The sequence below is a fragment of the Amblyomma maculatum genome, chromosome 1, assembly GCF_055883805.1.
Source record: "Amblyomma maculatum isolate TAMU_Amacu chromosome 1, ASM5588380v1, whole genome shotgun sequence".
Taxonomy (NCBI): Eukaryota; Metazoa; Arthropoda; class Arachnida; order Ixodida; family Ixodidae; genus Amblyomma; species Amblyomma maculatum.
This window is the reverse complement of record NC_139344.1, coordinates 8,197,184-8,223,879: the sequence shown is the minus strand read 5'-3', so window position 1 is coordinate 8,223,879 and position 26,696 is coordinate 8,197,184. Positions and strand designations below refer to the sequence as shown.

The following is a 26,696-nucleotide window of genomic DNA, read 5'->3' as shown; positions in this document are numbered from 1 at the left end:
GCCAGCGTGGCGAGGGAAAAGCGCGCTGCGAGCGGTAGACACCCATCCTTCTCCCGTCAGTCAGCTAGACGGGCCAATGGACGTCGTTCCCGATACGTACGTCGTTATCGGGGCCCGTCCGGCCAGCGCAGAGAGCGGTGAAGCTGGCTTCTCAAAGGAGAGCATGAGGGAGCTTTGAATTGTATTTTCGATGCTTTGCGGCAACATTTTGCGGCCTTGCGTTCCAGGGGCGATGTCTCACAGTCACCGGGGAAGAAAATATTTTCGACCGGAGGGTGGACAGTGGGCCTTTAAGGCCTTTGAGCCGTGAGGGAAAGCATGCAGCGCGTAGGGGTAAAAATGTAAAGCGGACTACAAACACAAAAAGAAGGCGGCCGGTCACTTAAAAATAGAGTAAAAGGGAAGCGAAGAAACGGCCGAACATTCACACAACACTGTTCAGCACGAAGGAGTAGTGGCAAGAATTGGAGGCGTGGCTTGTGCGGTTTTGCAGTGCTGGACTGTCGCGCATTTTTCATCTATTGCCTCTTAAAAGATGGAAACAGCGGAAGATGATGCCGCGCTCACGCAATGCTTTGGTTCTCAGCTGAAATCAAGCTCGGCTATATTCGTATCCATGTTGCATTCATGCTAAACAGGTACTTCTACAAGTGGTAAAAAAAAATGAAAAAGGAAATGGCACAGAGACGATAAGAAAGACATGCAAGGCATTTTAGAGTGTTCTTTTCATAAAGCAACAAGATGTGCTTAGTAAGCAGACTTTAATTACAAGATAGTATCTTCAGGACCATGTCATCACTAACAACTGATATAGTAAGATTTTAGCCGGTCCCGGTGACTTTACTATAATGGGGTTCTACTGTACTTATCAGTTCGCAAAGAGCACTTCCTGGCAGAAGGGCAGCTCAACACTGTTAATGTGGAAAACTCTGCTTATGCTCAGACTGAAACCCACATCTGATTTTGATTATGCTTCCTGCAGGAACGACCTTTAGTCTGCATCTCAAGTGAGCATGGGGTATCTTGATGCTTTTTATTTTTTGTAACCACAACCTCGAGCAGACTAATTCGCCAAAGCTGGCAGCGCTGGTTATGTATACGTTTGCCGCTGGCTCAAGCCTGCACTGCAGTGAAGTGCAGGCACAGAGCAACGCTAGAGAAGAGCATAGGCGTTCAAATTGCGAAACTTTTCTGCCCGAGTCAAAAAGAATTCCATTTAAGCTTCCGGGAAAAAAAAAAATGCTACAGTGGCCCTGCGCAATATAATACCATTTACCATATACCAGCTAGTACCACATCACTACTCTCTACAGTGACTTTCTGTTAGCTAGTGCCAAGTTACTGTATATCTGGCAGAACCACATGAATGGTTTGTGGGGTTTAACGTCCCAAAGCGACTCAGGCTATGAGACGCTGTAGTGGAGGACTCCGGAAATTTAGACCACCTGGGGTTCTTTAACGTGCACCGACATTCCACAGCACACGGTCGCCTTGCTTTTCGCCTCCATCGAAAAGCGGTCGCCGAGGCCAGGATTCGATCCCGCATCCTTAGGAAGCGCCCTTACCACTGCGCCACCCCGGCGGGGTAACACATTAATGTGTCATGACAAACACAAAATAACATAAAAGGAACAGCCAAGGTCGTAATGAGCGACTGCAGGTGACAAATGCATCGGTCCCTGGTACTCGTGCTTTTTTAACATTACACTATGCAGCACTGAACTGAATGCTCATACGAGCAAAAAGTAAAAACTCTGGGGGCACTTTGGACCACTAAAGAGCAATGAGGTGAAAGCCTTTATTGCACGGTGGTCTGATGCCCTCCACTATGGCACCTCCTTCCTCGTTTTCCTTATGGCTCGATTCAGGTGTTCGCGGAGAAGTGTGAGATACGCCTTTTCTTTCCTGTAAACCAATTTGAAATGCTGCTGATGCTTGCTGTACTGCGTCTGCTTTTGTATGCTGTGTCATGTGACGTTTGAGCAAACGCCAAATGAAAGGCGCTGCACTGACGACTGGATCGGGTTAACCTTCACATGTGCTCGAGTTGCCTGGTAACGTCATGACTGAATGTGATGTCATCATGGTGTAAGTTTCGGCCATGACATCATAGTAATCTCTGTCATTATCATCACTGTCACTAACTATCATTATCAATCAGTATCTATCACTAAGTTCTTCACTGACAGATTTAAAGGTAAACAGCACAACCATGCAACTGCTCGCAAGATTCCAATGACATCTTTCGCATGTTCGAATGGGGACGGAGGAAAGCAGTGGCAATGTGAGTGGCAAGTATGTATTTCCTGGGGCGGCTGTGCTGGACAGACAGAGCGGGAACATACGTGAAGACACAGGTGCCTTCACGGCCAGTCAAGCTCAAGCAGTGATGGCATGACTGCACAATTTCCCAGGCAAGGTGTCTCTGGCCACCCTCCTCACACCTCTCATAACCATGTTGCGCGAACTGCAGCGGAGATGGTGGAGGCTGCTGCCACAGTTGCCCTATCAGTGCAATTGCAAAATGTTTTTTCCCAAGTTTATGACTACGAGAAATAGGGGTTTGCTGTAAACATTCCCACGGTGATTTCACTTATATGTACTCCTTATTTTGGTTTCCACTCTTCTTCACGCAAAAATTTCACAGAACCAAGTAAAACTGCAGACCTGTCTTAGGTTATAACTGGGTTTAAATGTATTCAATGAGGTAATCACCGCTAGATTAAGAGGAAACCTAGACTTTAGTGAACAAAAAGGACAGGCTGGATTTCAGGCACACCACTTGACCACAGCCGATGTTCACGGCATCAATCAGATGAAAGAGGAACCACAGAATATACCGTATTTACAGGTAAACAATTCCGTAATGAATATATGATGCGAGGGAAGAGTTTGTGTCGAGAATAAAAAGAAAAAAATTCTGTCACGATTCCAACACAAGCTCACGATTATAACATGAAATCGTAACATTAAAGGCAACCATAGCTGGGGATGTGACAATAAAGGAGTCTGCATTTAAAAATCCAAAAGTATCCGAGTGGTTTATTCACTGTCACTACTCAGTTACTTATCGCTGTTCATGAACATGCCCCCACTTGTTTCCCCCTTCTTGATTAGACACGATTTGCCAAGCACTACATGCTTTCTTCTCTTGCTTAGAATCCCGCATCGCTCCCTGCATGTTTTGCCCATTGGCCATGATCTAATGATATTAAACAGGAGAATTCGAACCCTCAATAACTACACCTTTTTATTATTTTCTTTTTCACTTCGACCTTCTGGTCTTTCTCCATGGTTACCTTTTTTTTAACCTTGCCTCATTTTACAGCCTCGAAGTTGCCAGAAATTTGCCTTCTCCTCGCAACTGGCTTACCTGGTGGTAAAGCTATCTTGATGACCAGCAAAAAAAGAAAAGTGTTAAATTCAGATATTGCTTCTAAATATAGCATGAAGTGCTGTTTCAGTGATGCAATTTCTAAAAACGTAACTCGTGCTATAATCGTATAAATACGGTAAGCAACCCCTACATACAACCTGCTTATATTACAAGCATTTGATTCAGTCTATCCATCAATCATGCATGCATTACATAACCATGGCATAGGAAAGGCATATGTAGAAACGCTGTTAATAGTATATGGAAACCGCACAGCAGCCACAAGTCTTCTGCAGAAAAAGCTAACCCTGATCAGGAATGGTGGTAGTTCCCCCCACACCCCATAGTTCATCCTGTGTTTTGTGCACCCCTAATCCCACGAATTTAGCGGTGAGGAGGAGGGCAGAAGAGTTCAGGATTTCGTTACAGAATGGGTATTCAGCTCTAACAGAGGATGGCGACATTACCCTAGAAGCAAGGAACAATAATTTCAGAGATATCATTACTGAGTGCGCGTTAGAAGTAGGCGGTAGGATAAGAGAGGATACCGGTAAGCTGTCTAAGGAGACGAAAGATTTGATTAAGAAACGCCAGAGTATGAAAGCTTCCAATCCAACAGACCAGATCGAATTGGCTGAGATATCAAAGCTAATCAATAAGCGCAAGGTGGCCGATATAAGGAAGTATAACATGGAGAAAATTGAGCATGCTGTAAAGAACGGGGGAAGCCTTAAAGCGGTAAAGAAGAAATTGGGCATAGGCAAAAACCAAATGTATGCGATAAGGGACAAGGCGGGCAACGTCATCACGAATATGGACAAGATATTCAAAGTAGCCGAGGAGTTCTATACAGATCTCTACAGTAGCCAAAGTAGTCAGGACCGTAATGAGATTGGTGGTAGGGAAAAACAGTCGGACGTTCCATCAGTGACGAAGGTCGAGGTCAAGAAAGCACTAAAAACTATGAAAAGGGGGAAATCGGCTAGAGAGGATCAGATAACTACAGATTTGCTGAAGGACGGGGGGGATATCGTGCTAGAAAAACTGGCCACCCTGTATACACAGTGCCTGGTGTCATCGACGGTACCGGAACCATGGAAGAATGCAAACATTATCCTCATTCATAAGAAAGGGGAAGGACCTTAAAAATTACAGACCAATCAGCTTTCTGTCTGTTACGTATAAGGTGTTTACTAAGGTAATCGCCAATAGAATCAGGGCAACCTTAGACTGCAATCAAGCAAAGGATCAAGCAGGGTTTCGGAAACGGTACTCTACTATCGATCACATCCATACCATCAATCAGGTGATAGAAAAATGCTCGGAATATAACCAGCCCTTGTACATAGCATTCCTTGATTACGAAAAAGCATTTGACTCGGTTGAAACCTCGGCGGTGATGCAGGCATTGAGAAATCAGGGGGTAGACGAGCCGTACGTGAAAGTGCTGGAAGATATATATAGTGGCAGCACAGCAACCATAGTTCTGCTTAAAGAAAGTAACAAAATTCCCATAAAGAAAGGTGTTAGGCAAGGAAACACAATCTCCCCAGTACTATTCACAGCTTGTCTAGAGGAAGTATTTAGAGATTTGGAATGGGAGCAGTTAGGGATAAGGGTAGATGGAGAATACCTCGGTAATCTGCGATTTGCTGATGACATTGCCTTGCTAAGCAACTCTGGGATGAACTGCAAATAATGATGACCTAGACAGGAAAAGTAGAAAGGTAAGCTTGAAAATCAATATGCAGAAGACTCCCAAGTGCAGCTGCCGACTATAGCTGTTAACAATGTTGAGTCATACGCTTAAACGCAGAGCTTATGTGTATCCCTGACATATATCGCACCAAGTAGTGACACAGAAGAATGGTGGCAGCTTAGATGGAGAAATGTTCATGTCAGGCCGCAGAACAAAAAAACACTGAAATTGTGATTCAGCAACTTCAGCTACAGAATTTTTTTATCGCACTAGCAGCAAAGAAGCCAGAAGAGTCAGAAGAAGCTCTGATTTCAGCTTTTAGCGATTCAGGTACTACAATTACAGTGGCCAAAGGTGCACACAGTTTCCGTACCCACTTGCTTTTGAGTATGTACCCATGATCGCTGCATGTTCTCAGTTTTATCTCTGTTTAGGAGGGTGTCCACAATCGTTAGGAACGATCTGCTGATACTGGCACACAAGCATGTAGTTTTCACGTAGATAGGAACCTAGTGTATACTTGAGTGAAGGCTCTCCAGCTTATGATACAAACTATTTGTAAAAATAAAAATAAATATATGATTGTACAGGGATTTTGGGGAAACCCAACAGGTTGCTTGTTTTGATGGATGTTTGGAAGGAATGACTAAGTGAAATGCTCAAGTTCATAGGCCTCTTGTTCGTCCAACACGGGCATTATGAAACTTCACTGGCTGAAGCTGCATTGGAATGAGGGCAACATCTGCAGTGGTTTGCTTCCACCAGGAACAATGCTGTGAATCTGCTTCATAGCAGTGCTGGTGCTCCTCAAAGTGGCAGTCCTGTACAATGTAGACCAGCTGCCACAAGTAAAGCGCCGGTACATCAATCAAGTGCGAAGCCCTCACAGCCACATTAGGCAGGATTTGCATGTAGCTTCCCGAGAAGAGTTCAATAAACAGATATTTAACCTTCGTGGCACACCAGCTCAAATTTTGTCACCCTCTGCAAAATGTGCCAACTATAAACCACAAAAAGTTGACAAATGCACGAAATGAGTTGTGCTATGAGCAAAAGAAGACCGGGCTTAAAAATAATGTTTCTAGCAATTTGGCAAAGTTACGAGAATGGCAAGCCTTCACAATGAACCACATAACACATTGGTTCCTGGTATTTGGCTTCACTGCATTTTATTGGTGTAGTCGGGAGAATAGCAATTTCCAACTCGCAACAACCACCCCATCTTGATACATCAAGGCAACTGCTGCAGACATACAACAGATCCGAAGGCATGTCGCCTAGCACACATTACAATAGATGCTGTCAAGAGAGTGCAAGAAGTGGCCGATTCCATGCCAAGTTACTTAAGACAATGCCATGTTTCGGACACCATCACATACAGAGAACTTTTGCTCAGATAACCACAGCTGTGTTATCCCCGCAAGGGTCAAGTGTTGTATATGACAAACTCTTTAATCCATGCCAGGCCTGTTCACATATCAATCTGTTGCTTTAATTCTAAAGGCTGAAAACTAGAGAGGCAAAAAATTGCAGTCACACATTTGTGCTTCTCCACCTCCCGCCAAGGCAAATCATGCGTCCAAAATCACTCTGAATGCTTTCCAAATAATAACATATCAGAAAATGCAAGGGTGACAATATTCCACAACAAGATTAAATACATTGCAAGCAAGGTATTTTAAACTTAACTAGGAGCACGCTCTAAACCAGTAGAAGGAGTGAGAGTATCCATTTGGTCACACCAGTTACAGCGCACTGCACTACCGAGGTAGCAGAGGAATCCAACTGGTGGAAGAAACTCGTACGTCGGCCCCGAGTATTCCTTGCCTCTGCAAATGTAAATAAATGAGAGCAATACTGCAATTACATTTAGTTTGCATAAATTCAGCAAACTCACTCACAGTAGAATTTGATTCGAGTAAAGCAAATGAGAGTGCCTGCCGCAGAAGGAAAAAGGCAGCAACGAGACTGGCAGTCAATGCTAGCACAAATACAAATATTTAGCACACTTGCAAAACACTGAAATAGCAACAAAGAGACTAAGTTAAATCGTGTGCAGTAAGTGCGGAATATGCTGCGGCTTGCATGGAATTGTAATGAAGAGTGCTTATAGCAGCAACTTACAAGCTCTGACAGGATTACGAGGTAGTACATGCAACGGTGCCTCACTCTCCTGAACAAAACATACCACCTCAGGTTAATTATTGCTTTGTTTTAAAATAAGCTGTCAATGGCCTTGACAGCAGCTTGAAGCAAAGCACTGCCCACTATTTATGGGGGCATTATTTCTGCTATCATTCCCAGTTTTCTCAAAGTGATGACGCTGTTGGAGCAGGCAAAAGATATATATTAGGGAACTCGGCGGTAGCGACATGCATTCGAAGTGTTATGTCTATATGAACAAGCTCAGCAAGTTCTACCAATGCAGTTATTTTGGTAGTAAAAGGGCAGATACTCTCATGGGCAAGAACCTATGATAGCCGAAGAGTCACCCTCATTGCTGCATGCACCGATGTGAGTACTCGACAATGGAACGTATGAGCATATAAGCACAATAAATTCGTGCGGGTATACGCCCGTATCTTGTAACCATTTCGTGCTGAGCAGTAGGCTCATTTCACTCCGGGGCTCATTTCGCACTGGGCCAGTTTACATTTATACTGTCTCTCAGCTGGCCAGCAACTCCCCTTCTTTAGCACTTCGTCGACACTGCAAAGAAGCTGACCTCTTGCACTGCAGCACCACGTATGGGCCGCATGGATGAATACCTTACGAGTTTTTTGACAGAAGCACAACCGTTTCTATGGGCCCAGTCACTATCTGCTGAAGCTGCGAGGAAGGCAATAAAACCTCATGATCATAAACCAGCGCGTTCACGCTGGCGCACACCAAAATGCCTGCTACTGCCCAAACAAACTAGGCCACAAACGAAGAATCTTAAAAAAAAAAAAAAAAAAAAAAGCAAATTACAAACTTCCGTTACTGTCGACTCACAAATAGTTCACATCATTTGTAAGTCGCCGCGTACGTCCCAATACCCCAGTGCACCCCGAAGACAACAGCAACCGGCGACCGATCGGTGCACAGCAGCAGGTATGCAACTATTGTTTCAAGCGCGAAGAAACGGGATCGACGCCATTATGCAGTCTCCACATGCCTTCGCCCGGAGACTGTCGCGTGATTACGCCGCGTCAGTAATTGTGACTACCGCATAGCTGCACTGCCGTGTAAAAACTCGTTAAAAAAAGCTGCAAGACGGTAGCAGAACGCCGACAAATGCTTTACCTAGAGCTCGCGGGCATGTAAGTACGAAACACCATCATTCGCGTACGACTCACCGTAGTCGGAGGCTGCAGACAGGCCAGGGACAGGACCGAAGGCTGCGCTGTTGAATTTAGGGCAACAATCCACGAACTGAATCAGATTTTCACCGAATTTGCATCTATCGGGATGATGCCCCGCAAACTACAACAAGCCGACGCATGAAACGCGACCTAGGGCTCGCAAGGCGCGAGCACCCCTTGCGCGAAAAGCGCGCCAGCTTTTGTTCGGGTGGCTCGGGCGCTGTGAAACGGGGTAATTGGCATCTGAGGATCTGAGTTTGAGGCTTATTTCCAGAAAAAAGCAAATACTAAAAGTTATTTGACGTCACATCCGTCGAGAGAATCAACGCATCCTCCTTTCCACTTTGGTTCTGGGCGCGCATGCGCAGTTCACGGAGCCGGCTCTCTGCAAGTTCAGGTAGGATCGGGCCCCTGCATGGAGAGGCGGCGCTAGTGAAGTGTAGTGTTCCTGTATATGCTAGTGAAGTGCAGCGTTCAGCGCCGCCAACGGCGGCGCTGGCTGATCTGAGGCGGCCGGCGCGGTCGGGTTGCGTTCGCCGTTGTACGGCGGGAAGCATCTCGGCTCTCATTTTCTGCGGTTTTAAGGCAATCAAATGCCTTCAGAGCTACTTCCGAAAACCAATACTGGCAAAAGGACACCGCTTGTTCGAGAATGGTCGCGAAGTGTGCGCCGCTCGCGACGGAACACCCGCGCGCACAACTTCGAATTTCGCGTGAGTAGACCGAGATTTTTTTTTTTTTTTGTAATGAAATTCATTGCCTTAAGGCATCAGTCGGATATGTGATGATGAATTAAGAAATTAATAAATTAATGAAAACATTGAAAGTGCAGAGAGAACCTGAGAAGAGATCGCCGTTTCTTCTTTTTTTTTTTGTTCTTGCTGTTTGATTACAATAACAGCATAACAATTTTCTCGCGGTTGCGCTTTACAGTTTAATACCATGACGAACACGTTTGTTCGTGGTGCACCTTTAGACAGTGCCGCGGAGGTTACAGGAGGCATGGTGCTGTACTCGCTACGGATGTCGTGGAGATTGCAAGCACTGTGTGGTTGTAGCGTGCGTCATCAACGAAAACTGCAGCATTTGGTCACCGAGGCCCCGGCCTCCGTCCCATAGGTCTGCGTGTCGGGGGCGGGGAGTAGGGAGCCTCCTATTTCAGTGGAAAAATAAAGTTCTTAACAACAACAATGGCATGCATTTTATACCTCCGTACCACAAGCTTGGGGAAAGCCGGCGGGAAATGCTGGTACTAAACGGCAAAGCTTCCGTAAATGAGGTCGCAAGAGTTAGGATTTTTTACGGTTGCTACTAATGATGGAACGGTCTATCGACTGGGACAAGAAACTCTTCAGCAGCTTGAGCAGTCGGTGCAAGAAATGTTTGGCGCGGAACGATAGAATGAAGTTTCATGCTCCGCGTACACAGTATCACGGGCCTCCACACTCCGCCACTTCGACTTTTTCAGCGCCTTAAGAACTATTTTACAGATAAATGTGCTTATCCAAATCTGTAATTGGAAGTTTTGAACATATTTTGGCTTTGAGGTTCCTAATAGACACCGCATTAGAAATGCGGTTCACAGATTCACGAGCATTTTTTTTATTTTCGCTTCCGATGAAACGCGGCTGGAATTCGATGCTGCGGCTGCGCGACTTTGTTGCTTTTCTGGACATTGCGTCCTTTAAAATGACAATGCCACTCGATCCTGCACAGCATATACTAGTACACGCCAGATTTTACAGCGCGGAGCGCGTACTGAGGAGAGTGCCCCAACCAGCGTGCGACTCCCGAGTCAGAAGTGTATAGCGTTTCTTCCGATCAATGGGCAATGGTATTATTTTAGCTCATTGGCGTCTGTACGCCACTGGCCCCATAACAAAACGAATTTCAGTTACATTACTCTCTCACAGCCACTATCCCCTTCTCTCATCATTCTCTTCAGCTGTTCTCCCAGCAAGCGGCACGCTTGGGTTTCCTTCGCGATTGTGGCAGTCTTTCTCGCCGCCCCTGCGCTTATTTTTATTCTTGTTCACATCCGTAGTAGCCGAAGTCTCGCACGAGACCCCTGAAGTCACTAAATGAGTAAATCACACTCACTGGGATAACAAAACGCGAACGCAGAAGGAACACAGCGGCCGCAACATACACGGCGTCAGCTTCTGCGCCGCCTCAGTATTAGCTCCCGTCGGCCGCCAGGTGTCACCACATGTCTCAGCAAACTCCATTGCAGGTTGCCTATAGCGAAACAAGCGTTTAGGGGTAGATCGGCTGGAAACGCTGATTGGTCAAAAATGTGACGTCACGCATGACGTCACGTCTGACGTCACAAGTTACGTGACATTTTGTGACGTCATGTCCTGTTGGAGACACACGTGTTTTCCCCAGATTGTCTCTAGAGTCCCTGGATTCCCCGTGCTTTTGAGAGCGCGCGCGGGAGGTTAAAAGAAGCGTGCATCTCGCTGCGCGCTTCACTCTGCCCGCTCCTGTCGGAATGGCTGCAGAGATTTCCAACCAGGGTGAAAGCGATCCTCGGCACGCTGACCGTGATTCCAATCACGATGATCGTCAGCTACATAATCGGCGCTGTGACATCTGCAACAAAGTCTTCACTGCGCGCAAGAACATGTTACAGCATAAGAGAAATGTTCACAAGTTGGAGGCAGAAGGAGCTGTCCTGAAGTGTGATGAGTGCAACTGCGGGCTCTCGACGCTGGAAAACTTGACTCGTCACTATAGCGACGTACACCAGTTCCCAGCCGAACATCGGCAACTGTCCTTCGCGAACGACAAAGGTAAATAATTATATACATACTTCGTTTTTATTTTTTTTTTCTGTCTCGTTCTTCGATCAGCACATGTGTGATTCCATATATATATATATATATATATATATATATTCGGTTTTGCGATGTGAGCATTCGCGGCTTGAACGTTTGGTACAGGCGAATTCGCATGCGCAATACATGTAAGCATAATTTATTTTTTCCATGTTCTCGGCGATATGCGCTGTGTATATAATCCGCTGCCTTTCAAAATTTCGCAGGGCATTCTGCGATTCGTTTAGCTTGATGAGGCGTTTTCTGGAAGCTGTATTTAAGATGTACTCGATCATTTTTAGATATATAAATGTTAGACTAATGTCAGACTGGACTGTATTGCCGCGTCTCATATTTTTTTTTTTTTTTAGTTCTTGTTCTTTAGGAAGCGTGAATACTTCCATATATTCGCAATAGACCGTTTTTCTGAGAGCTTGATTAATTCTCATGTCTCGTTTTTATTATATAGCTGTGTACATATAGTGTTCATGTCCGCGCTGCACTGTTCTTGCCTGTATTTGTGGTCGGTTTTGTATAGGAAGCATAATTTCGATTATTTGATATTTTTCTTTATTTATTTATTTTCATTTATTTTTTGTTCGCTTGTTGCCATGTCAGACGCTTCGAGAAGCTTGGAATTCAACCCCATCATATACGTATATTTATACGAGTTGGGAAAAAAAATGCGTTATTTCGGCTCAGCCACTGACCACAGGTACCTTTTGAAAGGCTACGTTTTTACATTACTAATTTCACTTTACTATGCATGCTGCATTTTCCGAAATCGAGAAAAACCTATCATTTGCGGCAAAAGCTTAGTGAAGACAATAAACCGAAGCAGAAGAGGGCAAATACGGTCTGGTTGGTACATGCTTAAGAATCGAGTAAAGCGCTAGGAGAGACGAAACACGTGAACGACAGAGCATGTATCTGTCTGTCGTTCACGTGTTTCGTCTCCCCTAGCGCTGTTTTACTCGATTCTTCAACCGAAGCAGCCGATTTTACAGGCTGCGCTACCTGGCGAACTATGACGCAATACAGTTTGGGGGCTGGTCTCGTAGTTCGTCAGGTGGAGCAGCCTGTCGAATCAAGTTCTCCGCTCGCCACGGTGAAAAATTCTGCTGTAGCAGACTGCCAATTTTCGCCGATTCCGGAAAACTAAGGCAAGCACAGATGTTAAATTATATCAAGAAACTTAGAACAATGGTCTACGCTTTTCGATCGGCACTTCAGTGAAATTGCCGGTTTTGTTTAGTGCACCGGTTTTCAGCCATGTGGAAAGGTGGTGCGGAACCTTAATCAATTGCGACCGGTGTTGAGACCATAAGGTAGAGGGCAGGGCGAATCTTGTATTCGTGCTGCGATCTTTTGCGTACTAGAAGCACGTTGTGTAATTGGGATTGAATCGATCGGTTAAACAACGCGCATTTGATGCCAGCGCGCGGCTACAATAAGGGATTCGACTCCTCCACATATCATGCCGCTCGCCACGCATTGCAGGCCCGTCTATCAGCTAGTTTCAGTGGTGCCGGTATCAACAATCGCACGATCATCTCTCGATCCCTATCTCCTTCTTTCGCGCGCGCTCTTGCGCTTAGAGAAGTTAACATTGACATTGAACCTACGTGGACCCCGCAAGACCAGAGTAGAGTGAACTAGTTCACTCTAACCAGAGCAAAAGCCGGAGAGCTATCGCGCGACCTTTCATTTCTTTTATCGTGGGCGTGGGTTTCGCACACCCACCTCCATTTGAGAAACGCATTGGTGTAAGGCATATATGTAAGCAAGCATGTATTTCAACCATATATATATATAATGTATATGTATATAATTCAAAGGAGCGAACAGTCTATGAGTCCAAGGGGAACATTTTCAATACCAACAACAAAACATTAAAAAAATATATGTCCAAATCACGACCTACTGTATAATGGGCAACCTGCGCGTGCGCCGCCTCCCCAGCGCCGGAGGTTTGCTTTTGCTTGTGCTGTTTTTTTTAGTTCTCTAAAACGTCACTGTTGAGAGTGGCGCTGTAACTCACCCCCACGTAAAGCCCCTCAATAAACTAAAAGTAGCGCCATCTCCTCTCTCCTCCTCCGGCGGCGCCGCTCCTCCTCTCGCATTTCGACCGTGGCTCCACCTACGGGGTGCGCGACTAGCGCGCGCTCTCCGGAGCAGGCGCCCTTCACAGCCGTCTCGATCAGCGCCGCGCGCGCGCCGATCGAGGCGGCCGTGCGCCGGGTCTCACCAGAGCCTTGCATTTTGTCGCAATGTGTTCAGGTTAAAATATTGCTCACTGCTGAAACATAATTACCGAATGTTGACAGGGATTTCCCGCCAGAATAGTTTCAGCTGTGAGTGTCATACACCACATATATATACGTGATTTCGGCGTTGGTTCAACTCGCCGTCATCTCCGTGTGTCCGTAGTTCGTCACATTTGGCCACTCAGCGGCATTCTTTATAAAATTTGTAACTAGGCGGCGGACAGGAACAATTTTGGAACAGTCTGTGTATGGTTTCTTCGCAGCGTTGACTGGATTGCGAGCTGCCGGTAAACTTGAGAAGTGTGGCAGCAGCTGTCTTCCATGTATTTTCAACTTCAGCTGCAGATCAAATTAACTATAGGCGGCGGAAGCTGCAGTCTGTGTGGAGTCTTTGCAGCTTTGATTCACTTGTGAGCTACCGGTAAACTTGGGGAGGGAGGTAGCAGTTATTTTTTTTTATATTTGGCTTTGAGACGGTGCCGTGTTCAGCTGCCATGGTGTGTCACCATACGTACACGATTTTGGCGTCGATTTAACTCTCCTTCACCTCCTTGAGTCCGTCAGCCGTTGACAAAAGTGCGCAACATGCTTGAAAAAAAATTAACTAGGCTGCGGAAGCTGCAGTCTGTGTGGTTTCTTTGCAGGTTGGACTGAATTGTAAGCTACCATGAAACTTGAGAAGCGTGGTAGCAGTTTTTTTATATTTTGCGCTGAAACGGTTCCGTTTTCAACTGTCAGTGCGTGACACCATTTGTACGCGATGTCTGCGTTGGTTGAACTCGCCTTCACCACCGTGCTTCTATCAGCCGCCGGCCAAAGAGCGCAACATGCTTGAAAAAAAAATTAAATAGCCAGCGGGAACGATTTAGTAGCAGTCCGCGTGGCAGCAAAACACACGGCGATATGTGCCGCGCGCGCGCCGCCCGCCCCGCTGGAAAGGAGGAAGCTGCACGCCCAGCAAAAAAAAAAAAAGCGCGCGCGCGCACGTGACGGCGCTCGGCCAATGAGAGGGTCGAACGACGAAGGAGAGCGCAGGAGAGGAGGCGGGCGGCAAACTTCACATGTTGGCGCTACTTTTAGTTTATTGAGGGGTTTTACCCCCACGACGAGACGCGTCGACCGGCTACGGAGCGCGAAGATTGAACACGAGTGGGCCTTCGATATACGGGCTAGAGCGGCCGCAAAGCTCGATGCCGGCGAGTTTATTTTAAGTAGGCACTAAATAACTTAACCGGAGGCAGTTTTTACGTGCCCTGTGCCTGTGGGTGGCGGCGGATACCTACGCGTTTGCGGCATCATTACGCGCACTATGGTCTACTGTTGCGTGCCGCTCTGCAAGTCGAGCGGGCGAACATCGACAGGGACCTTACAGAGGTACGAAATCAGTGGCTCAAGAACATCTCGCGGCAAGCCAAACTTAAGCTACGAAGCTGCACCAGCTTTTAAACATGCTTATAAGATCGCCTTACTCGAGCATTCCGGGCGACGGCGTCCGTTGTAATAGCGAGATCATTTTAGAAGGAAAGGGTTGCGATCATCAGCTGATGCTGTAAAAGTAGAGTTTCCATTGCATTCAGTGATGTCCGCAAAGTACATTTCTGTTATGGCACTACTTGCTTTTCAGGGTCAGGGAAACAGCCCTGGATTCCAAGCGACAGGAGCACGGTGTGTAGCCTGCATTTTAAGCAGGAGGACCAACAATTCTGTGAACGGAAAAGGGGCATATTTATACGTGCAGCTCAAGCATGACACTTATAGCCAAATAACCGCTGAGAACCCAACACGAGGAAGCCAGGCGGCAACATCGACAAGATATTTCTAACCCAAGCAGATAAACTAATAGAAACGGAAAAAAAAATCGAAACGGAAGGCAGGCCAACTCTTAGCAAAAGCAGTGTGGACCATTCGTAGCAACAGCTAAGCAAGATATGGGGAGCAAACCAGTCCAGACCCTAAAAAACGAAAAAAAAAAACCCCGAGAAAACAATTAGCAAAAGTAGAGTAAAAAAGGTGAAGCAAAAGCAGTCAGAAACCTAGAAAAAACTTAACCAACAACAAAAGACGAACGTAGCAAAAGCAAAGTCAAACAAAAGAGGCAAAAGCAGTCAGAAATCTAAACCAACAACAAAACATGATCTTAGCAAAAGCAGAATCAAACAAAAGACGCAAAATCAGTCAAACCTAAAACAACAATAGCAAAAGACGCTCGTAGCAAAGGCAGAGTCAAACGACACCTAACCAAACAACAGAAGCTAGGTCGCTAAAAAATTCAGGGCTTAAAAGTCGGTCAGTATATAACGTGACGTTATGTGGTTAGGTGTGCTGTTAATTCATTTCTTCGTTCGTTTGACTCTGCCTTTGCTACGAGCGTCTTGTTATTGTTTAGGTTTGATTGATTTTGCTCCTTTTGTTTGACTCTGGTTTTGCTTTTTGTTGTTGTGTTTAGGTTTCTGACTGCTTTTGCTTCCATTTTTGACTATATTGCTTTTGCTACGATTGTTTTTTTTTTAAGGTTTTCTGACTGCTTTGCTTCATTTGTTTGACTCTGCTTGAGCTACGAGTGTTCTTGTTGGTTTAGGTTTCTGACTGCTTTTGCTTTTTTGTTTTACAATTGCTACGATCGATGGTCTTTTCTTTTTTTTTTTCGTTGTTGTTGGTTTAAGTTTTTGTCTGCATGCTTTTGCGTCTTTTTTGTTTGACTCTGCTTTTGCTACGATCGTCTTTTAATTGTTGGTGGTGGTTTAGGTTTCTGACTGCTTTTGCCTCTTTGTTTGACTCTGCTTTTGCTATGTTCGTCTTTTGTTGTCGGTTTAGGGTTTTTTAGGCTTCTGACTGCTTTTGCTTTACCTTTTTGACTCTGCTTTTGCTACGATTGTTTTCTCGTTTTTTTTTCTTTCGTTTTTTAGGGTCCGGACTGCTTTGCTTCTCATATGTCTTACTCTGCTGTTGCTACGAGTGGTCCACACTGCTTTTGCTAAGAGTCGGCCTGCCTTCCGTTTGGAATTTTTTGCCTTTTCTGTTAGTTTATCTGCTGGGGTTAGAGATATCTTGTTTGGTATCCTGACGTTGCCGGCTTTCACGTGTTGGGTTCGCAGCGATTATATTAGGCGACGAGTCTCGTGCTTGAGCTGTACGTATATGCCACTTTTCCGTTCAATAAATTGTTGGTAGTGTGCCGATGTGGTGTCCCTTTCTTGTCCAGTGTGTTGCGCCGCCGTTCATTTTCACTAGTTTGTGTTCACAAGCTTATTATGCGCATGACAAGAAACGGAAGGGGGAAACGCCGAGCACGCATATTCGGCAAATATTTAATTGCACTGGACACAGTCTGCCTGCGCAGATATCAAATACGGAGGAACGAACGTGCACGGGAGGGAGACTGGCAGTCTGCTCCAACTGGGCTACTGCGCACACCAACTGGAAACTCAACCGCGTCCGTCGAAAGGACGACGACGGCTGCTTCGAAGATGTTTCCGCGGCTCTTACTCCCAATATTGCCACTCTCATTTCACTGGCCCACGCCTTTATCTTGCCGCAGCTATCGCTCATGAGAAATGGTTCCACAAATCCTCCCGCGGAACTCTGCGCCGCTCGCTTGCAGGCACAGCCGGAGCGCGTGAAACGCTGCTCTGGGGGTGAGCTTTGGCGGCATCTACCGGCTGTTTCGGTCCCTACTCAGTGGTCACGTGGTATTTCTTCGGCCGCGCGCTCCCGTAGAGAGTGGCGCGATGCGCAGGTCGCCCATTATACAGTAGGTCGTGGTCCAAATGTTCGCCTTGGGCTCGTAGACTATTCTCTCCTTTCAATTATATATAGCGAGCCCCTCGGTTCTCAGTTCCCCTTCAATTCTTTTCTATATATATACACATAATATAAATGCGAATCCCAGGTCAAAAGTCCTCACAAAGGTGAATGTTCTGCGTTTGTGAAAAAAATAAGGGGGCTGGGCCCAAAAGCGGTTCAGCGGTACCGCAGCATAGCCACAGGTCGGGGGGCCAACCACTCAGATTAGGAAATTATATTACTACAAATTAAAAAGTATCAGTCAACATAAAAAGAATAGACATTTTGATAACTTCGTTTGTGCATGAGGTAAGGTATTTTATAAATACATTCTTAACTTTTTTTAAAAAATCTTGCAACACTCATCACCCCACCCCCTTGATGTTGCATCGGTCAGGAGGCGCTACGGCGCTACCAGAGGTAACCAAGGCAACGGAGATAACGAAGCTGACGAAGCACGAAACGGTTTCTTATCGCTGTCTGCTGCTCGTCTGCCGTGGTGCGGGCCTTGGTGCGCCCGGGAAAGCGTAATTTAGTTCGCAAGTCTGCAAATGTCCCTTTTGCGAAGATTTCGACGTCCTTGCTGGTCGTTGCTCTGTCGCCGTTTGGTGAGATTTAATATTTCCCTGCAGCCGTGTTTTTTTGGTTTCGTCCCCTTCGTCGTGCGGGCAGTGCGAAGTTTTTTTACAGCAGTGTATCGCGCTTAGCGTTTTATCGCAAGATGAGCCCGCATAAAGTGAGGAAGCGATGCTCTGTGGCACGTTGCGACAGCGTGGGCTCAACCGTCGGTGTCTTACCGCTTCCCGGCTGACTTTAACCGGTGAGCAGATCTGGAGGTTGCACACAGACTCAACGTATGCTCTAAGGCTCCTGTGTTAAGCACGTTTGTTGATGCTATAGCTGTCTGGACTGGTTCAACCTAGAAATTGCCTTGAAAACTGCTGTATACTTTCTTCCGAAGAATTTAAATGTGAATATGTTTTGATGCACCTACTAATTCATTGCATTTTTATTTCAACTGCAGCTGATTTGTTTTCTGTGCATGCATGTTTCGTTCTGTGGCAGGCACTTCAAACCTTTTCCATGCCTCGGCTGTGATCATTGAGATGATTAGCCCACTTAAACAGCGATACTGTTTGTGCTGTCTGCGACATGCATTTTTATTGTTGGGATTTGTTGCTGTGTTTTATTGGTTGATGCAATAAGCCATGGGTATGAAAACCATAATTGTTCACTTGGTACACTCTGTTGCGAACTGGGCACGACTGCCCCGTTGCACCAGTGTTTCTGGACCGCACCTTATAGTGCTGAGGGACAAAGTAAATGGCCAAAGTACTTGCATGACTTGCAGCATTATTTGTATTATGAATTTGCATGCGTGGTCTCTATTTGGAAATATTGCTGCCTTTCAATGTCGCTACCTTTGTCAACCACTTTCATTGTGCTGGAGCAACTGCTTATAAAAAAAGGGCGTAAACAACAGAAACTCGAGTTCTTTTAGATGGCAAAGGCTGGCGCGCGCTGAAAGGCAACAACCTTCAAAAGATGCAGGCTCGTCAATGCAACGCGGCGTTCTTTTTTTAAACTTTATAATTCGCGCCATAGTGAACGTATGCGTGACGTAATTTGACGTCATGGCCCCCCCAATTTTCATTGGTCGCTGGAGCCCATGAGCCGCCATGTTTTGTACGTATGGGCTTCTATGGAGCCTTCGCTCGTGTTTTTGTTGTTCTTCTTTTGTTTTTCTTCCTCCTCGAAGTCAGCTGATTTCTCCGATCGAGTATTTGCTTTTTTTTTTTCTTCTGCAATGGCATTAGGAAGGAGAAAGATTAACTTTACTGAAGAAGAGCGAGCGCTATTAATCGATCTGGCGACACAAAAGAAAGACATAATTGAGAACAAGCGCACGGACGCAGTTTCTGTGCGCCAGAAAAAAAAAAGTGTGGGAGGAGATCGCCCTTCACTTCAGCAGCCGGCACGGTGTGCGGCCTAGCAGCAGCCAGCAGCTCTCAAAATGCTGGGAGAACCTCAAAGAAAAGTGTCGTAGAGCTAAGGCCAATGACTCAAAGGAGTTGTTCCGTACAGGTAAGCTGCCTTCTCATCACAAGCTAATAACGCCACAGTTAACTTGCTCCTCTCTAGTGTGTCCATATATCATAACGGCTACGCATTCGTTGAGCGCAGAGTTATGCTAAGTGCAGTTGTCAGAAAAAATGTATCCAGCTAACCTGACGTTAATGAAATTTGCTCTTGATTTTTCAGGTGGTGGCTCAGCGGTACAGTCATCGCTGACGGAGGAGTCAGAAAGGGTTGGCGCGGTGGCGTCGCATATGTCTGCGAGGATGGAAAGTCCTTTTGACAGCGACCGCGCGCGACACGCCGGTGCCGGCGGTACCGACGGAGCCGAAGCAGCCTCCGCGGACGAATGTACGGCAGCTGTGGCAAGGCTGTTGGCTCCAATGCAAACCGCAGCAATCGCCGCATTCAATGGAAGCGAAGGTGAGGGTTTGCTCGTGCATTGTGTATTATGCGCACTTAGCCATATATGTTCTGCATTGGGTACGTCTGGCTGACAAAATGAAAGCATTATACTAAACCAGGGCAGGATAAAAACCTGCAAAAACCTGGTCCTCCGAGACTGCAGTATTTTCAAATAAATAAAATAAATAAATAACGTCTAGCCTTCTGTAAATTCTGCACCACTGTTGCGAGCGTGCGAGTGAGGCGAGAAGTGGCTCCTAAATTAGTGTAGTGATAGCAGTTGCTGGCAAAGCTGGTCTCGCTCTTTTGGCCTAGGTTCAAAACCGACGAGTTGTTTTCTTTTTTTTTTCTTGAAGGAACCATCCAGGCAAAATTCCAAGAATGCGGATAGTACTGCTTCTGAATGAAAAGACTTCAGGTAGCATAAACACATTTTTATTTAAGGATACCATGTGTAACGTACACCAAGCAGGCACTGCAGAGCAATAAAATCATTTCAGGCAGCGCGCAAGGAGTCGGTTTTGCTTCATCAACTGTGCAGGAAACATAGCGACTGCATCCAGTTGTAAATGAGGATCACTTCTAAATGTTCAATTTCTTATGCATTGACTTGAGTATCAAAATGAGCAAAATCAAATACCACACTGTGGCATTATTTGCATATGCAATGGTAATGCATCTACTGACAGCGTGTGGGTGTTCTATACTAGACCCAAAACCCTGCACTATTTGGCTGAGAACAAATTTCTCTGCAGTTTTCTAAAGTGTTAAAACCAGAAATACCCGAAAAGGCTACCATACACCGCACCAACTTATTCTCTATCTATCGTTCTGCATATCAGCATAAATAGATTTTTAATGGGATGCTGTTGCATATAGCTGCTAATACATAGCTTCTAAGAAAATGTAACTCATGTTTCAGAAATTTCACAGGCATGGCCTCGTGCTCGTTAGTTAAAAGCTAACAAATGAAAGTGTATTAGGCTGAAGTAAACAGTGCATTTGCATTAAAATACCTTTATAATGCTGTTATCTGCATGAAAAATAAGCATGTGACTGGCCTTTGAAACACACATGCAGCTCCAGTATTGAAAAAAATGGAAATGATGAATGCTGAATGCTGCCAGTGCAAGTTGCTGCACAGCTATCATTCTGTCATGGCATTATACTGTGGTTTTTGGGTTCTATATCATGTGAAATTATTCCTAAAAGAAAGACTGCTCATGGCACCATGCTTTATTATGCACTATCCACAGCAAGGAGCAAGAACAATTAAGTCCTCATGGCAAGATATTCTTTTCCAGATGCTGATGAAGCAGACTTCCTCTATGAGGGAGATACAGAGATATGCCTCAGCAACGAGGACCCAACAGACGGACCGGGACTGGTACCAACACGGCATTCCTCTCACAACCTATTGCTTGACCACGGGGTTACGACACAATGCTGGCTCCAGCATCCAGAGCGCTAGCACAGCCCCACCCAGCAAAGCCAACAGACGCCGAACAGCTCTCGAAGAAGAGCTTGAAGCACGGCTGCAAGCTGTTTCGGATGAAAAGCAGCAAAGGTAAAAAGAGCACCTTCTTCGCATGCGGATGATGCGTGCCGAAAGGAAGGAAAAAAAAGCAATCAACAAACAAAAGTTGGTTAATGCACAAACAAAAGCTGCCATTTTGCAGCTCCAGTTGCAGTTGCAGCAAAAGCAAATGGAATAAATGAGTGGTTCAGCAAAAAGTCAAGTTCATGCTATTTGATCTGAGTACATCTTGATTTTGCGGCAGCAAGCAATGATCCCTCTGTATTAATCCAACCTCATCCTTTGCAGGAGCCTTCGTCACGAGAAACTTGTAATAACATACATTATACAATGAAACCCTGTGATGCTTCAAGACGTTGGGTATGGTAATTTTTTATCAATCAAGGGCTAACAAATCCAAAGAATCACTAAATGAAAAAGTTTACTGTAAGCTTGTCTCACCCTAGATCGATGATATTGAAAACCAAATTGCCGTCCTTTACAACATGTTGTATCGGAAGGGTTACAATATATATTCTGAGTTCTTTGTGAGGATGTCTTCCCGTAAAGTGTTTGACTAATAAGTGACTATAGACGGTATGTAGCAAGCAATATTCCTTGCCATACATATACCCTGGCCCTCTATGGATAGGGGCACAAACTTCAGATGACCATTATGGGGATGAAAAGTGCTGCCGAACAATCCGGTTACGGACTCTGAATCCATGTTGGGTGTCCTGTGGCTGTGGCTGTGCAGCTGTCCCCACAGTTGGTCCGGCAGGATGTAGAGCAGGAGAGGGTAGTGTGATGGTGGATGGCTGGACATTGGGAGGGATTGGATCCTGCAGGTGCAGGCTCAAGTTGTGGAGAGCAGCACATGCTGTTATTACCAGCGCAGAAGTGGATGTTTTGATCTGCAATTTCATATCAAGGCATGGAAAGCGCCTTTTCCAAATACCGAAAACCCTCTCTACACTGTTTCGGATCCTCTTCTGAGAGGTGTTGTACCTAAAAAAAACAAAACAATGCGTTGTCTGAAATACTCCAGTGGTCAATATAGCGTCAATGTTCCACACAATGCTAATTAGTTGCAGCTTACCTTCGCTCTGCACTGTTCTTAGGTTCCTTAAATGGAGTCGTGTAGTGGCAACATGCACATCCAGAGTCTCCTAGCAAAATTCCTGGCACAGTACCACCTATGAACAGGGCTCTAGCATGGCTGTTGTCAAAAAAGCGACTGTCGTGGGCTGAGCCAGGCCAGTAGGCGACAACGTCCAGGAATTGTAACCGAGGCCCTGTGATTGCCTGTAACATGGAAAGTGCCAATGTGGTCAGTCTTTTTCTAGCCTAGAACAAGGGCAAGTGGCCCACCTGAACACTGCTACAAGCAACAAGCCACTCTCAACACAGACAATATATGACATCTTTATCAGTAACATTCACAATAGTACTGCGTGATCTGAACACTTGTTTGCAAGCTAGTTAACCCAAGTCGAGCTATAATTTCTAAAGTTATACAAATGTCTGACGCTTGGTTTGCCAAAAACAAAGTGAAGGAACTGTTGTCGACGGCCAGTGGCTGCTTGTGAAACAAAGATGCCCTTACTGTTGGCCTGTTTCTAGCCTTTATTTAGGTTAAGAGACGCATCTCGACAGGGCTAAAAGCAACAAGACACTCTCAAAACAGACAATATATGACATCTTTATCAATAGCATTCACTATAGTACTGCGTGATCTGAACACTTGTTTGCAAGCTGTTTAACCCCCGTCGAGTTATAATTTCTAAAGTTATACAAATGTCTGACGCTTGGTTTGCCAAAACCAAAGTGAAGGAACTGTTGTCGACGCCCAGTGGCTGCTTCTGAAACAAAGATGCCCTTGTCGTTGGCCTGTTTCTAGCCTTTATTTAGGTTAAGAGACACATCTCGACGCAGCTAACAGCAACAAGCCACTCTCAACACAGACAATATATGACATTGTTATCAATAGCATTCACAATAGTACTGCGTGATGTGAACACTTGTTTGCAAGCTGGCTAACCCCCGTCGAGTTATAATTTCTAAAGTTATACAAATGTCTGACGCTTGGTTTGGCAAATACAAAGTGAAGGAACTGTTGTCGACGGCCAGTGGCTGCTTGTGAAACAAAGATGCCCTTACTGTTGGCCTGTTTCTAGCCTTTATTTATGTTAAGAGACGCATCTCGACACGGCTAAAAGCACACTCTCAACACAGACAATATATGACAACATCTTTATCAATAGCATTCACAATAGTACTGCGTGATCTGAACACTTGTTTGCAAGCTGGCTAACCCCCGTCGAGTTATAATTTCTAAAGTTATACAAATGTCTGACTCTTGGTTTGCCAAAAACAAAGTGAAGGAACTGTTGTCGACGGCCAGTGGCTGCTTGTGTAACAAAGATATCCTTACTGTTGGCCTGTTTCTAGCCTTTATTTAGGTTAAGAGAGACATCTCAACAGGGCTAAAAGCAACAAGACACTCTCAAAACAGACAATATATGACATCTTAATCAATAGCATGCACTATAGTACTGCGTGATCTGAACACTTGTTTGCTAGCTGTTTAACCCCCGTCGAGTTATAATTTCTAAAGTTATACAAATGTCTGACGCTTGGTTTGCCAAAACCAAAGTGAAGGAACTGTTGTCGACGCCCAGTGGCTGCTTCTGAAACAAAGATGCCCTTGCCGTTGGCCTGTTTCTAGCCTTTATTTAGGTTAAGAGACACATCTCGACACGGCTAAAAGCAACCACTCTCAACACAGACAATATATGACATCTTTATCAATAGCATTCACAATAGTACTGCGTGATGTGAACACTTGTTTGCAAGCTGGCTAACCCCAATCGAGTTATAATTTCTAAAGTTATACAAATGTCTGACGCTTGGTTTGCCAAAACCAAAGTGAAGGAACTGTTGTCGACGCCCAGTGGCTGCTTCTGAAACAAAGATGCCCTTGTCGTTGGCCTGTTTCTAGCCTTTATTTAGGTTAAGAGACACATCTCGACGCGGCTAACAGCAACAAGCCACTCTCAACACAGACAATATATGACATCTTTATCAATAGCATTCACAATAGTACTGCGTGATGTGAACACTTGTTTGCAAGCTGGCTAACCCCAATCGAGTTATAATTTCTAAAGTTATACAAATGTCTGACGCTTGGTTTGCCAAAAACAAAGTGAAGGAACTGTTGTCGACGCCCAGTGGCTGCTTGTGAAACAAAGATGCCCTTGCTGTTGGCCTGTTTCTAGCCTTTATTTAGGTTAAGAGACACATCTCGACACAGCTGAAAGCTACAAGACACTCTCAACACAGACAATATATGAAAACATCTTTATCAATAGCATTGACAATAGTACTGCGTGAACTGAACACTTGTTTGCAAGCTGGCTAACCCCCGTCGAGTTATAATTTCTAAAGTTATACAAAATGTCTGTGCGCTTGGTTTGCCAAAAACAAAGTGAAGGAACTGTTGTCGACGCCCAGTGGCTGCTTGTGAAACAAAGATGCCCTTGCTGTTGGCCTGTTTCTAGCCTTTATTTAGGTTAAGAGACACATCTCGACACAGCTGAAAGCTACAAGACACTCTCAACACAGACAATATATGAAAACATCTTTATCAATAGCATTGACAATAGTACTGCGTGAACTGAACACTTGTTTGCAAGCTGGCTAACCCCCGTCAAGTTATAATTTCTAAAGTTATACAAATGTCTGACGCTTGGTTTGCCAAAAACAAAGTGAAGGAACTGTTGTCGACGGCCAGTGGCTGCTTGTGAAACAAAGATGCCCTTGCCGTTGGCCTGTTTCTAGCCCTTATTTAGGTTAAGAGACGCATCTCGACACGGCTAAAAGCAACAAGACACTCTCAACACAGACAACATATGACAACATCTTTATCAATAGCATTCACAATTGTACTGCGTGATGTGAACACTTGTTTGCAACCTGGTTAACCCACGTCGAGCTATAATTTCAAAAGTTATAGAAATGTCTGGCGCTAGGGTTTCCAAAAACAAAGTGATCATACTGCTGTTGACGTCCAGTGGTTGCTTGTGAAACAAAGGTGCGCTTGCTGTCGGCCGATTTGCAGCCTAATTTTAAGGCAACAAGCCTCTTTCAATTAAAACATGACCCTAAGCCATTGTCCTTGTCAGTTGTATTCATTGTCTAGCTGTGATAAATGTTACAAGTGTGCATAAAAATTTTAGGCAAGGGACTCTGCAGCTACTGATGGTAGAGAAAAGAGATTGTATTCGATACAGCCAATTTGCTGGCTTTTATATAACTGGGACACTTTGATATGACTTGATAACAAACCGGTCACAATGCATAACATCAGTTTCAAATTACTATTAATTACATCACTTAACACCAATTAGAAGGCTGAATATTAAATATAGCAACTGAAAATTTGTGTTATAAATGTTACTGTTTTCAAATTGCATTTCACTGCATCTTGAGTTAAAAGAACAAGCGTTTGAGTTTTTCCGAGTAATGTAAACTCAACTGAATTCGAAAATGAAAAACAAACGCAATATTGTTCAAGTTTACCCCGTCACGAACACGTAGGAAGTGAGCACATACCTGAACATTGAAATAAAAGTATCCTTTTCTGTTCCTAAACACTTCGGCATCGTCGCCTCTGGGACTCTTGATGCGGACGTGGGTACAATCCAGACACCCTACCACTCCCGGAAAACCTCCCATCCTGTAAAATTCCTGCATAACTTGCGGGGCTTCCGTGCAGTCTGGGAGCTTTAAGAGTGCCGGAAACAGTCTGGCCGCTATCATTGTTGTGACGCGCTCAACAATTCGAGATACCGTGGGCTGCGAAATGTTGACCAGGTCTCCACTGACTACCTGGAAGGTTCTGGCGCCGTAAAAGTGCAATGTCACCAGCACTTGCAGGAGCTGCGGCGCGGGGCAGCCACGGTCATCTGTTTTCGCTTGAAGCGGCAGCATTGCCAGCCGCTGCACAATGGCCTCTTTTGAGAATCGGTACCGAGAGAGGAACTCGCCGTTGTCATACTCTTCCATTGGGTTGGTACGGTCCCTCAGTATGCGCCGTGATGCTGTCACATATGGGCGACCTTTACGGCTTTCGATTTCTCTTGCGAGGGCTACAAAGTCGACGAACGCCGAGAAACTTTCAGAGTGGGTAGCCATCTTGGATCTCGTAAGGGGCGCGTTAAGATAGCTCCTAAGCTAGCTTGAAAATGGCTACTTATCGTTAAGTTTAAGATCGCTGAAAGGTTCGGTTTAAGTAGAAGTTTGGTTTCACGTTAAGCCACTGTTAAGTGCATGGAGTGAAAAGATAAGCGTAAGGTCAATTTGTGAATATGGCGCTAACGTGTATCTTCAGGACAAAGGGCCGCCTTAAG

The 26,696-nt window shown here is 45.2% G+C and overlaps 2 protein-coding genes and 1 long non-coding RNA gene across 3 annotated transcripts; 1 reads left to right on the top strand and 2 right to left on the bottom strand.

Annotated features, from left to right (window-relative positions):
* Positions 1-6,218: 6,218 nt before the first annotated feature.
* On the bottom strand, positions 6,219-8,645 carry LOC146201598 (uncharacterized). Its single transcript, XR_014703573.1, has 2 exons — positions 8,414-8,645; positions 6,219-6,904 (listed from the first exon to the last, which is right to left on the bottom strand). It is a non-coding gene; the product is annotated as an uncharacterized LOC146201598 (long non-coding RNA).
* A 10,263-nt stretch (positions 8,646-18,908) lies between these two features.
* LOC146201597 (uncharacterized) lies at positions 18,909-21,601 on the top strand. Its single transcript, XM_084583208.1, has 3 exons — positions 18,909-19,373; positions 19,551-19,787; positions 21,074-21,601. The coding sequence occupies exons 2-3, from the start codon at positions 19,619-19,621 to the stop codon at positions 21,238-21,240; spliced, it is 336 nt and encodes a 111-aa protein (XP_084439334.1). The 5' UTR covers positions 18,909-19,373; positions 19,551-19,618; the 3' UTR covers positions 21,241-21,601.
* Positions 21,602-22,380: 779 nt separating this feature from the next.
* LOC146201596 (uncharacterized) lies at positions 22,381-26,481 on the bottom strand. Its single transcript, XM_084598551.1, has 2 exons — positions 26,137-26,481; positions 22,381-22,590 (listed from the first exon to the last, which is right to left on the bottom strand). Exons 1-2 carry the CDS (start codon positions 26,479-26,481, stop codon positions 22,381-22,383), a joined length of 555 nt encoding a protein of 184 aa, XP_084454677.1.
* Positions 26,482-26,696: the final 215 nt, after the last annotated feature.